This window comes from Emys orbicularis, chromosome 4 (assembly GCF_028017835.1).
Source record: "Emys orbicularis isolate rEmyOrb1 chromosome 4, rEmyOrb1.hap1, whole genome shotgun sequence".
NCBI lineage: Eukaryota > Metazoa > Chordata > Testudines > Emydidae > Emys > Emys orbicularis.
Window position 1 is genome coordinate 135,215,475 of NC_088686.1, and position 13,535 is coordinate 135,229,009.

The following is a 13,535-nucleotide window of genomic DNA, read 5'->3' on the forward strand; positions in this document are numbered from 1 at the left end:
GCTTGGATGGATCTCTCCTTTCCACTCCCCTTTCTCAGGTCCCCAGCTCTAGACCAAGGCTCCTTGTTTCCCCCTTTCATTGCTGCTGCTGCTGCTCTCTTGCAAAACTGGAATTGGCTGGGATTATTTAAAAAAAAAAAAAAATCAGAGGCAGCAGACGGGAGAGCGATCGAGTCCACTTTCTTCAAACTGCCCTGGGTCTCCTTCTCTCACTCGCTTCTCTTTAGAATCAAGAGCCTCAAGCTGAACCCAGAGCAGCGTTTTCCATCAGTTCAGTTCCCTTCCCTCCCCCAGTCTCTCTCACAGCCAGAAGAGAGCTCCTTACCCCCACCCCTTTTTTTCTCCTTTCTTGCATGTTTAGGCTGTTGTTGAAAAGCATCAGAAAATTCCCCCCCAGCAACTATCCCCTATCCTCCACACACACACACACACACACACACACACACACACACACACACACAGACTGCAATGGGGGCTTTGCAGATTGCTGGATTTTGCATTCTCTTCTTTCTCCTCCACTCTGGAAACACGTTGGCAAATAAAGCCATCCAAGGTAAGAAGAATCTTCCCTGCTCGAAGGTTTACTGTTCTATCTGCATGCAGGCGACTTGTACCTTTCCTCTGGGTTTTTAATTCCGTCTGCCGTCTGAGAATTGAGCAGCATTAACAATAAATTGTGGAGTTGTTTGCAAGGTTGATCACAAAATTATCCTGCTCTCCCTTTAGTTTTTAGCCCTTTAATGAATGCGGTGTTCATGTCTTAGGGGTTGGTTTAGACTTTCTTTGAGAGGAGAAAGGGGGAATATTGGGTGGGGAAAGTTTTTGTTGTTGTTTTGTGGCTTTGTTTTGTTTTTTAGCCCTAGAATCAGAAAGAGGAAAAAGGGAGCAGTTTTCTTCAGTGTCTCTATCTGTAAAATGGGAAGAAGAATACCTACTCCCATGTGGGTTGGGAAGACTAATTAGCTAATGGTTTTAGAGTTAACAAGTGATGCTGAGAGAGTCAAAAAAGAGTTGATGTTGGTAATGATGGAAGGTGTAAAGTGCATATTAATATTTATTTTTGTGTATATTCAAGTTTATTTAACCCTGTAAACATTTAGCTACTCCTTTGGTGATGGATGCTAGAGACAAACTTAAGATAGATGATGTATGGTGCTTTGGCTATATATATATATGCAGGCGACTTGTACCTTTTCTTTGGGTTTTTAATTCCAAAGCCAAAGGGTGGTGTGTGTGTGTGTGTGTGTGTGTGTGTGTGTGTGTGTGTGTGTGTGTGTGTGTGTGTGTGTGTGTAGCCAAAGCACTGTGTGTGTGTGTAAACACACCCTGTCTTTATCTGCTTCAGGTTTTTCTATATCACCACTTCTATATTTACCTTGACTTTTTCTATATACACGCACTTAACTTTATGCGTGGTCTATCTGTATTTTAAGGGGTTTTTTTATAGCACCTCTATATTTTGCTTAGATTTTCACACACGCGCGTGCGCACACACACACACAGATATGCGTGGTCTGGCTAGCTATATCTTCATTTTTTCTATAGCACCACTATCGGTATCAATCTCTGTTTTTTCTGTACACTCACACACACACTTTTCTCTCTCTGTATGTATAGATCATCTATATAAATCTGTCATGGCTTTTTTTTAATACTAGTATCTAAGCACCTATGGACATGCTGAGATTAAATAGTGTGTAGGAGAAATACGGGGGTCAGTAGGGGACGTTTCTAAAGAGCATTAATGATAATCATATTTCAGCCATGGGTATTCTCCCCCTCGTCCCCATCCCCTGCAAAGTTGGAAGGAATTTCAAGGCTATTGTCTTATCTCTTTTAAAGTGTTTTTAAAACAATAGAAGACTTTGTGGGAGGACTGTCTGGGCAAACACAAGCGGATATTTTCCAGGGTTTGGAAAGAGAAAGTCCAGCTTAATGTAAAGCTTTATGATTTAGGCTCAGAAAGGAATGTTTCGTTTTTTATCCCGCCTCAAATTATCTTTGGTGTATACATTGCTTTCATTTCTTATCATAATATTTATTTATTAAGGCCTTTTGGTTTCCAGTTCCATTTAAGCCTGGCCCAGAATTGCATTAAAATAGCAAAGTAAAATTCCATCCTGCAGAGACTTGACAGATCCCTTCAGGGGAAGAAGGAGGAGGGGTGGGGAGAGACAAAACATTGGGCTAGATTCTCAACTGGGGTAAATCCAGAGATTTACCCCAGTTGATGATCTGCCCTCTCCCCATTTTAATTAAAAGAACCTTTCTGATCCAATGAGCAGATAAATTTAATTATTCTTGCAACTGTAGATTAGCAGGCAACTAATCTGTTATAATCAATTAATTCTGTAACGTACAATAGTAGCTGTTCTCAATGAGGATGTTTCCAGTGAATTGTGAGTGAAGAGTAGCTGTGAAAAAGTTTGAACTTGAGGATTAGATCCTTCTATATCGCTGGAAAGACCCGAGGTCTTGAACTAAATGGCATGGAGAGAGGGAGAGACAGGAAAAAAGTTGAACTTGGAAAGCATGGAGTATAAATTGCATATCACAGAGAAAAATGTATCCTCATTGGGAATCCAGTATCCACTGGCTTTCAGAATGAACAAGTCACTGTAGGTCTCTGGGAAACTGACATGTAAAAATTAGTGTGGTTAAGGCATGTTTTACTGGGAGGTTTTGAAAAACGATGGGCCAGATCCGTGGCTGGTGTAAATCTATGAAGCTATGCTGTTTTACACCAGCTGAGGATGTGGCATTGTATAAAATATTTCCCCCCCCTTTTTTTTTTTTTTTTTTTTTTTAAGGGCTCTTTAAAAATCTACTAACTTTGAAGCTTTTATCCTTCTAATGCTACCACCCAGGCAACTGTCTTGAAAGCTAGAGGCAGTTCATCTCCATATTATGGGTTTGCCTTCATTTTAATAAACAATCTCAGCATTTGTAGGGCTTGCTGACTTATTCATAACTTTGAATTATCCGTTGGAAGTTTAGTCTGAAAGAAAGGAACAAATTTAGTACAATCATCCTCCAGGCCTCACTTAAGTGGAGCCAGTGTCTGGAAGAGCTTTGGACCTCTGGGGAACTTGTCAGGTCTGTTTAGGCAGGGAAAGGCAGGGGAATTAATAGAAAACCAAATAATCTGGGTTTAATTAACAGATAGACAAAAGAAGATGCTGGCAAGCCAAGAATTGTATGTACCAAGTTGCTACTAAGGTCTGCGTTCTTCCCATAAACCCATGGATAAACTGGTCAAAGAGTATATTTCAGGATACTTTGGAAGCCAGAGCTATATGTCAAGTCTCCTTTTGTACTGAAGAGCTGATAAATTCACCCATTCTTGTTTATTCCTTTGTCTACCTGTTAAACCATTTTACGATCCATAAGAGCGTGACATGGAAGTCACCTGCTCTACTGCCGGGCTTCACTCTTGTAAATAAGCCACAAGTGCAAGCCAACCTCTAACGACTGGGGGTCAGGAGAACATAAGAATGGCCTTACTGGGTTAGACCAAAGGTCCATCTAGCCCAGTATCCTGTCTTCTGACAGTGGCCAGTGCCAGGTGCCCCAGAGGGAATGAACAGCGAATCATCAAGTGTCGCCCATTCCCAGCTTCTTTCTCCCAGGAAATCTCTCCTCCGGAGCAGGTTATCCCATCACTGCCTCCTGCAGGGTGTCTTGCACCTTCCTCTGAAGCAACTGGTGCCAGCCTCCCTGAGTCGGAATTCTGAGCCAGATGTGGACCCATTGTCTGATCCAGTCTGGCAGTTCCTATGGTCCTAGATAATCATGCTTCTCCTTTAGATCCTCCCTTAAGTCATTGAGCTGCAGCCGCCACATTTTCAGAAGCAATGCAAAATTGCATTTGCCCTTCGATGGGCAAAATTCAGAAAGAAAATAAGGCGGGGGAGGGGGTGAATATAGCATCTATCAAAGGATTCTGCTACTTCATTCTTAATACCAGGGTTGCAAACACTAGCTAGTGCAAAGTCTAATACAGACCCTGTACAAATGCAGTAAAGCAAAATGAGGTTTAAAATCTCGTGTGTGTGCGTACGCGGACGCATGCATGCACATGTGTGTTAAATAGAGACAGAATGCATAGCCTAAATAATTGTTAATCTACAAGTAAAAGCATTAATTAGCCTCCTTTCTTAAATATCTATAAAGATATAATACTTTCATGGCTCCAGTTTGCACTAGAAGGAAAAGATCTTTCAGCCTCCCATCAAGAATCTTCCCTATCTACCCAGAGGCATTAATCTCCAGTGTTATTACGAAGATGCTGATTGCAGATGGGTTTCTGGAGTAATGGGTTGGGTTCTCTTTTAATGGGAGTGTACCTGCAGGGCCCACAGCATGGGGAATTTTCAAGAATATAATTTATATGATTGCAGAGAAAAGACGCTCCCCTCCCATCTCAGTGTAACCTTTTCCCCCCACTCTTCCTCTTTCCTCCTCCCCCTGCTTATGCCCTGGAAAAGTCAGAGTATTATAATCACGCTCCCCCTGCCGCCACGCTAAAATATGAAATATAAAACTGTAAACATTTCAACATGCAGCAGTTCAAGGGAAATCTTTGATTGAGGGCATCTAACATGCCTGTACTTAGATTTAATAAAAAGGGGGGTAATGGGGAGGGAAAACGACTTTTTTTTTGTAACTGACAACTGGAGTATAAATATCCAGACACCTTGAATCTTCCTGTGCTGAGGTGCATTGCTGTCTCCGAACGGCAGAGGATTTTTATTTATTTATTTTTCTGAGCAGAAAGTCACACTGGAGTAATCTATCTGGGAAAAAATATGCATGAATAACTTTACCCTTCACTTTCGAAATTATAAGTCTCTAGAGAGGCGTTCGGAAAAGCTTGTGATGGTAAAGAAGGTTTGCTCTGTCTCACAATGTGAAACTAGCCCCAGTGCGCCATCCAGACTGACTTTTAGCTAAGGCCCTTTTCCCTTCTGGAGATCATGTGACCATCTGTTTCTAAACATAAAATTTTTTAAAAGGAAAGTTTGATTAGTTTAAAAAATCCACTATCCAAACGGGGGGGGAGGAGGGGGACACAAAAACCAAAACAAAAAACCCATAGTAACAAACACTCCTATTTTCTTAAAGAATTAAGGGCTGGTGCATTTTAGAATAGTTGCATCTAAATGGATTTAAAATGGTCTGTTAAACTGGTGCAAAACCCTCCTGGTGTAGACTGAATTGGAAGTAGAAGTGGGTTTAAATCGGCACAGCTTTTCCAATGCAGATCAGCTCACAGGGACTGAGTCTGATCTCCTGCATGCTGGTGTGAAATTGGTATGAAGGAGAGGACCCAAACAATGATTAACATTTGCCATCCTCTCCAGAGCAGAGCAAATTATTTAAAAAATAGCTTGGGGGTGTTGTAACATGTTAAAGAAACAAACCTTAGGGGGGAGACAAGCACGAAAACCACAAAGAAATTTACAAAAGAAAGACCAGCTTGTAGTGAGGCGTTGGAGATTGCACAGCACGGACTGTGGGGCCGGGACGGCGCAGGGAACCACGGAGCCATAGGCTGATTATAAAAAGCCATGAGAGCTCGTCAGCAATAAAACAGAAGAGCAAGGTGTAATGGTGGAAAAACCTGATGAAAGGCTCAGCACTGCCTCCTACCCCGACCATTGAGTAAGGGAGCCCAAGGTATTACGGGGGTCAGCTGATGGGCCACTTGAGATCAGACTGTAAAATTGTTGCCTTGTGGCCAAATTCAGCTCTGTTACATGGAGTTATCAAGCCGTAATGCTGTCAAAGCCACTCCGTAACTGAGAGCGGAATTTGCCCATTCATCGTCACAGTTCCCCTCATAGGAACCTGCACACAAAAGAAGTAGCAATGTACCATAAACATGGCATACAGGAGCTTTGCTGCCCCAACGTCGTCGTTGAATAGTCTCTCTTCTTTACATAAGGGAGGGTGTTATTGAGGAGGAAACATGGCTAGTGGATAGGACCCTGGACTAGGCTGCAGGAGACCTGGGTTCAAATCCTGCCGGTGCGTCCTTGAGCAAGTCACTTCATCTCCCTTTGCTGACTGTAAAATGGGGGATAACCCCTCTTGGGGCTCCGTGAAAAGACAATCCCTTATTGATTGTGAGGTGCTAAGATGTGGGGATGAGAGTCCCATGCTGTGGGATGGCTCCTTCGGTGCCTTAGGTGTGATGAGAAAGCTGCTGCTGCCCTGAGATTGGCTGACCACGGTGAATTCATCCTTCCTTCTGTGGCAGAGGCCAGGCGGTGGTGGAGAGCGGCAAGGGAGGAGAGGAGCACATGGCAGCATACATGCTAGCCAGCAAAAGGCCTGGTTTTGCCCAATAAGCAGTTACCATTCCTAGTGCAGGTGTTAGGAATTCTGCCCTCCTGCTGCATAAAATAGTGCTCACAACAAGCCTGTTACTCCTGTTCTCCGCTGGTGACTTCAGTGGGTACGTCTACAGAGCAGCTTGGCGGGTGTGTCCCAGTGTGGGTAGAAAGACAAGCAATATGGTCGCAGTGGCCTGGGTGGGCAGGCCCACCCGATCCCCAGGGTCCCTCCCCGGGTGGCTAGCCCGTGCTGCCACGTCTGCTCTGCTCTTTTTAATGCACCAGCTTGTGCAGAGCTAGCGTGTCTGTCTGCCCACACTAGGAAGCACTTGGCCAGCTGCTGGGTAGATATACCCTATGGAGTGACTCCTGATTTATGCCAGGGAAAGGGCGGTCGGGCCCAGAGCATCTCTGCACTCTCACTCCCTTCTCCCAGTAGCACAACCAAGGATTTTGCCCTTAGAGATTGTGTCTGAGATTTTCATGACCCTTTAATTTTAATGGGAACTGGGTGTCCAAACTGGATGGCTTTGGGAATCTCAGCCTAGCAACAAGGGTACTTTCAAAGCGGTGCGGCCCCTTCTGATTGGTGTGGCAGGACAGTCTTGTGGGTAGAGCACAGGACTAGGAGTCAGGACACCTGCCCTGACTTGCTGTTCAGCTGTAGGCAAATCACTCTTTGTCTCCCCATGCTTCGAGTTCCCCTATCTGTGAAATGGGGATAATACCCCATCGGGGCGGGAAGGGAGAGGGGGCATGAAAGCCTGAGTAGTGCTTTGAGCCACGGGCAAGGAAGGCCGTCGCGAAGGCCACTGGCTTATTGTCATCTGTTGGAAGTACACATAAATGCCTGCTCCATCCGCCAGATTTTCAGAAGAGCTCAGAATGTTGGGTGCTGGTCACGTGACAGTCTGGCCCCACGCGTCTACTTGAGTCACCAAATGCAGGGCCTGGCTAACGCTGGAAAGCCCTGGGGGTAGTGTTTGAGATTTGAACTCTAAGTCTTTGACTGCACATGTCCATTGCCTGTGGGTGTGTCTCCCCTTCTCTCTTAACTTTGTAACCCACCGTGGCCTCTAAGGTTGCCAGTTTTGTTTGGGCGTATTCCTGGAGGTTTCATCATGTGACATAATCTTTGATTCCTGGAGACTCCAGGACAATCCTGGAGGGATGACAACCCTATTGCCCTCTCCCAAAAAACAAGGCTCTGTAGAGAGTTGTCTGGGGAAGCGGTGAGTTCTGAGGCCTCCTGATAAACCATTCCACTACAAAGAGACTCAGCCAGCCAGCTTCTTTAGAGATGCCTCCAGAGTACCTTCTGAGCTCGTGAGGTCTGTTTCTGGAGGAAGGGGCCATGTGTTCAGGCCGTTTCATCGTCTTCCAGATGAAGCAGCGCGTTGTCCTGTGACCAGACCTTTTAAGTGCAATACAAATTGCCCTCCCGAGTCCTTCTGCTCCCTGGCTGTGCTGTGCGCCAAACAAATGATTAATAAACTGCACCGCAGTGTCTGAGGTGGTTCTTAATACCCTGATGAAAAGGGCTCCTGAAGTTATAAAGCTTAAATTTGGCATTAAGGCTGAGTGGAAACTTAATGAGGCTGCCAACAACTACACACACAAGTGTGCGCGCACACGCACACACGGAAAGGCTGTTAACTTTATTTTTATATAGTATATATATTTAATTTAAAAGAAAAATCTGAAGCTCTTAGAGAGAGACGAAAATTACAGCATTTTTGTTTGTATTGGAGTTGTTTTTGCCACCATCCCGGCTTTGCAAATTGATTTGGGCTTTTAGCCTAGAGATAAAAACGTATTGGCGCTTTTTTTTTTTGTCTTAACACAAAAAAGGAGGAGGAGAAAGGACCCTAGCCAGGCTTTTTAAAAAATAAATAAATAAATAAAGCTGGTAGCATGGATAATGTGTCCTAGTGGATGAAGCACTGGACTGGGATTCAGGAGACCTGTGTTCTGTTCTTGGCTCTGCTACTAGCCTGCTGGGTGACCTTGGGCAAGTAACATCTCTTTGTGCCTCGGTTTTCCCATCTGTAAAATAGGAATAATAATAGTGACCTCTTTTGAAAAGTGCTTTGAGATCTGATGATGAAAAGTGGCCGCATAAGAGCTAGGTATTATGATGTGTATGTACAGTGGAACCCTGGAACGTCTAGCACCACTGCAATACAAATAGGGCGGAAGTGAGGGACCACTGGTTAGGGTATTAGCCTAGGGCTCTGGAGATCTGGATTCAGTCCTTGCTCTGCCACAGACTTTCTGCGTCCCCTTGGACAAGTCACTTAGGGTCCGTCTACACAGGGATAAAAGTCCCATGGTGGGCCTGGGTCAGCTGACTCGGTCTCATGGGGCTTGGGCTGTGGGGCTAAAAATTGCTGTGTAGACATTTGGGCTTGGGCTGCAGCCCGAGCTCTGGGACCCTCCCCCATCGCCAGTTATTTAGGTGCCCAGATGGAAGCTGGGCTCTCTTGAAAATCCAGCACTAAGTGGGGACGCTGAGCCCTTCTGAAAATTCTGGCCTTGGTGTTTACACTTTTCATATCTTTGCAGTGGTAAGAGAGGGCAATGCTGGTTTTGATTTTGCCTACAGTAGTCTGCATTTCCTTTGCTAACCAAGTCACTGATCCTTGCGCTCCCGTTTCTTAGGAATGCCACACATCCTTGGATCTGCCAGCATGGTCCTAGGGCACAACATCCTGTCTTACCTTCCTGCTCCTGTATGAAGAGCCAGCAGACACTCTAGCTTGCTAGGTAGCTTAGGTATTTACAGGGTCCCCATTAATGCAGTATCTGAGTGCCGGGCAATTTCTAATGTAGTTTTCCTTGTGACAGGCCTAGAAGCTATTGTCCTCACTGTGCAGATAAGGAATTGAGGCACAGAGACGTAAGGCTAGATTTTAAAATGTATTTAGGTGCCTAAAGGTGAAGATAAATGCCTAGGTGCCTAACTCCCTTTGGAAAGCCCACTCGGCACCTAGCTATCTGTACCTTTGGGTGCCTAAAGACCTCTAGAAATTTGGCCCTAAGTGACATGACCAAAGTCTGTGATGGAGCAGGGAATTGAGCCCAGATCTCCCAAGTCCCAGGTTAGCACCCAAATCACTAGTGACTAGATGATCATTTCTCGGTTGGCAGTGCAGAGGGGGATGGGTCCAGACAGCAACCCCTAGTCATGAGCTCACTCTGTAGACTCCCCTTGCTCTCTGTACTCGGAGTGGAGCAGCAGGAGGGAGCTACCAGCTGACAGAGGTTGGGGCTGTCAGCATGAATAGGAGCTGGGAGGGAGAAGGGGTGGGCTGTGGCTCAAGAGGTGTGTGAGCACAGGGGGCCTTCCCCACCCCCACCCCAAGTTTCTTACTGTATTTATTTTTGCCTTAGTGCTTTGAGGCTGTTTGCTCCAGGAACCCCTGTCCTTGGTGTTTGTTTTTGTTTCTGACCGGCGGCCACCCCTCTGGGGCCATGTCTCTGCTCCTTTGGTGGGTGCAGAGGCCCCGAGGGTGCTCAAAAGTGTGGGCTGTCCCCATGGCTAGGGAGCAACCCAAATAACTTCCCCTCAGCTTTTCCTTCTGCTTCTCCACTGCCCCATTCTCCTCCTGAGTGACGCACAAAATTCCATTTGGGGCAGGCTGTGCCCTAGGCATGTGCTATGGTTGCCACTTCCCAGAACCCTTTGCTGCTGCTGGGTGTCCACTAGCACCTGGCCACGTGAAAGAGGAGAGAGAGACAGTGAAGAAGAAATTGTATCCTCACCCTCAGGTACACAAATGCTTCTTCCCCCCCACCCCCTTAGTGTGGCACCAGTCTTGGACCCATCCCACTGTGGGCCTGGTAGTGATAAGTGTTAATAATTTAGTCCTTGGTCAAGATCAGTGTAGGCACTAGCGCTACCCAGAGGGAGCTGCTGGCAGGATATTCTCCATGAGGGCCCATGGGATTCACTCTTCACATGTTGGTCCAAAATAGCCTGTGTGTCTCAACCTGCTGGTAAGCTGCAAAGTCTGCCTGTGTTCAGCAGGCGTTTGAAGAGGGCTGAGGGTGGGGGTCTGTGTCTCAGGAATTTGCAGGGTGGTTGGAGGTTTTGATCTGGTCTCTGAGATGTTCCAGTGACAGTGGATGGGAGGAGAATGTGCTGGTGTGATTTTTTTGCATTGGATTTTTAACTTCTTTGCCCAGAGCCTGGTATAGGCGGTGCCCGTGTTTTCCTTGCAATCAAAATAAGGCCTGGTCTATGCTTAAAAGTTAGGTCAACATCACTCTGGCACTCCCTGTGTGTTGTGGCTGTGCCGATCTAACCCCCGGTGTAAATGTGTCTCGGTGCACCTAATCACCATTGCTTGGAGAGGTGGATTACCTATGGCAAAGGAAGAACCCTTTCTGTCGCTAGAGGAAGTGTCTACAGCGGCACAGCTACAGCACCCATAGTGTAGACGTGGCCTAAGTGAATTGTCTTGCAGCCTGGGCTGAGCCGGCGTCCAGATGACGTTGCTGTGTTCTAATTGTCTAGACGCGGCTGGGAACGGTCACATCGTGAAAGTTTGTGTCAGCTGATTTACCCAGCACCTGAATTCATCCTAATGAGGCTGATAAGTCTGGCTTTGCCTGGCGATGGAGCTGCGCAGAAGAGTGTGGGGCTGCTAGGCAGAGCTCCTCTGAGAACGGAGCTGTATAGTCTCTCTCTCTTCATGTGTATTCACTAATTCTTGGTGCCTCCATTTTTGGATGGATTTTTGAATTCATCTGGAGGTCTAGCGGCTCAGCCCCATTGCAAATCAGACCCATAGGATCTCCAGCTGGGTTCCCATAATTAGCACCCACTTCTACTCATTTAGGTTGAAGTAGGTAGCAGTGACTCTACACAAGAACAAATGACTCCAGCCATTTCAACCCCAAAATGTTGAAATCCTTCCTCATGCTCCTAATTATGAGCCCTACTCATGGTCCAGGACCCCATTGTGCTGTATAAACAGAACAAATGTCAAATGTCAAATGCTAGCTGTGTCAGGAAAGGATATTTCACACAGGAACTTCCTTCACCCAGAATGCTAGAAAAAACCTAAGTCTGAGCCTGGATTTGAGAGCTGAGATTAAAAGGACTTTCTTTCATCAAGGGGAAGCATCACATAGGTTGTGTCCTACATTTGAGAGAGAGAGGATTTTACAAAAGCAAATATGAACAGAAACATCAATGGGATGTTGAAAACATTCTGCTCAGATGGTCTAATAATCGAAACCCTCCTTTCTTCCAAAGTGCTGGAAACGCAAACAGCAATGTCGTGCCTAGAGCTTGTCAAAATTTTTCAACTGACATTTTTTTCCTGCAGAAAAACAGGGTTGCATTGTTGTTTTTTGTGAGCAGTTTTTGAAAGGAAGTTAACTAAAAATGTTTGTTTCAAATTGAAACTTGTGTTTCATTTTGGTTTTCAAAAAACAACAATTTTCCAGGATTTTGATGTTCTGAAATATGGGATTTTTAGGGGGAGCGGAGGTTTCCTTTGCCAGTGAATGAATTGTATAGAGGAATTTGAGTGCGATGTTTGTTTGTTTTTGTTTTCCCCGTACAGTAACTTCTCAAAATTTCTCCAACTTTGGAAAAGTTACAAAGTGGCAAAGTTTTCATTTATCCTTTTGCCAACGTGTATCTTCTCCACATTTGGAGATGTTTTGAAAAGCTACAGAATGCAAAAAATAAATAAAAAAAGACGTGGGAGGAAAACCTAGACATTGTTCGTTAAGTTGGATTCACTGGCAAAAAAAGAAAAAAATGACAAGAAAGGGGGGGAACCAAAAATGTGGTATTTTGAACATCTTCACTTTTCGAAAACCGCGTTGAAAATTTCCCACAAAATATCGAACAATTTCAAATGCAAAATTTTGAATGAAAATTTTTTGTTTGAAAATGTTCATAGAAAAGAGATGGGGTTTTGACCAGCTTTAATTGAGCCTGTGCCCAGAAATCAGGACATGAAACAGACTAACATCAGAAAGCAAAATGGTCTAGAACAGCGTTTCTCAAACTGGGGTCTGTGGACCCCTGGGTGTCCGTAGGGGTACTCCAGGGGGTCTGCGGGCCCCGATGACCAACTCTTCCCCCTCCCTCCCAGCGCTTCCTGCACGGGACCGGGCGCATTCGGGGGAGGGGGTGGAAAGAGGCAGGGGTTGAGCAGAGGTGGGGCCTTGGGGGAACGGGTGGAGTGGGGGCGGGGCCTGGGGCTGAGTGTGGGGTTTTGGGGTTTGTGAAAATTTTAAAATCAAAATGGGGGTCCCCAGGTTGCTAAAGTTTGAGAACCGCTGGTCTAGAAGATCTCATTGTCCCCGCTGAGTGAAAATGAAGCAGAGTAAATTAAATTAAGTATTTAGAAATTTCAAAGCTAATGTGATTTTATTATCAGCACTGGTAAAGAAGTGTCTTACCTTGAGAGCTGTTAAGTAGAGCGTCTGGGGACTGCTCCCAGATGCCTTCCTGTGTTCTAATTCCCGTTCTGACTCCGATTCCCTCAGTGACTGTCCACAAGTCACTTATACCAAAACTTTCAAGCTCTGGTACCTAAAATTATGCTCATAAATCCAGATGTAAGTGCCTATGCATAACTGGCCTCCTTTCCGGAAGTGCTGAGTACCCACAAATCCGACTGAAGTCAGTGGAAACTGGTGTTGCTCAGCGCCTCTGAAAATCAGGCTGCTTTTACTTAGGTGTTTAAATGTGGATCGGGAGCCTCAGTTTAGCCTCCTGGGTTTGTAAATTTTGGCCAAAGGTCTTTTGTTCTCTGTATAGCGCCCACGGGCTCCTGGTCCGTGACTAGTGCTCAGAAGGAGGAGAGCAAGGTGATCTTGTGCTTTGAAGCATCAGACTTGGAGTAAAGAGATCTGGGTGCCTGTGCCGTGAACGCCCTGTGCACCTTTTGAGCCAGTCATTTCCAGCACTTTCAAGCACCCACGGGGGCCGCTGAAGGCCAATGGAACCCCAAGTGCTCAGCACTTCTGAAAAGCCAGACCTTTGTGTCCGTGCCTCAGTTTCCTCATCTGTAAACTGATGCTTCCCTACTTCTGCAAGGCACAATCGGTTAGTGTCTGAAAAGTGCTGTGAAGATGGCAGCCGTGCCTAAGTGCTGAGTCTTGCTATTCTTAGCATCCCTTTCAATGCGATGAAAAAGGTTACATAGAGTTGAATATTCCTTTGAAAGT

At 45.6% G+C, this 13,535-nt stretch overlaps 1 protein-coding gene across 1 annotated transcript in view; it reads left to right on the forward strand.

Annotated features, from left to right (window-relative positions):
• Positions 1-468: 468 nt before the first annotated feature.
• Positions 469-13,535, forward strand: part of SCUBE3 (signal peptide, CUB domain and EGF like domain containing 3) — a 99,417-nt gene continuing 86,350 nt past the window's right edge. The window contains exon 1 of the mRNA XM_065403191.1: positions 469-553. Within this exon, the coding sequence (XP_065259263.1) occupies positions 469-553 (85 nt within the window). The remainder of the gene's footprint in view (positions 554-13,535) is intronic.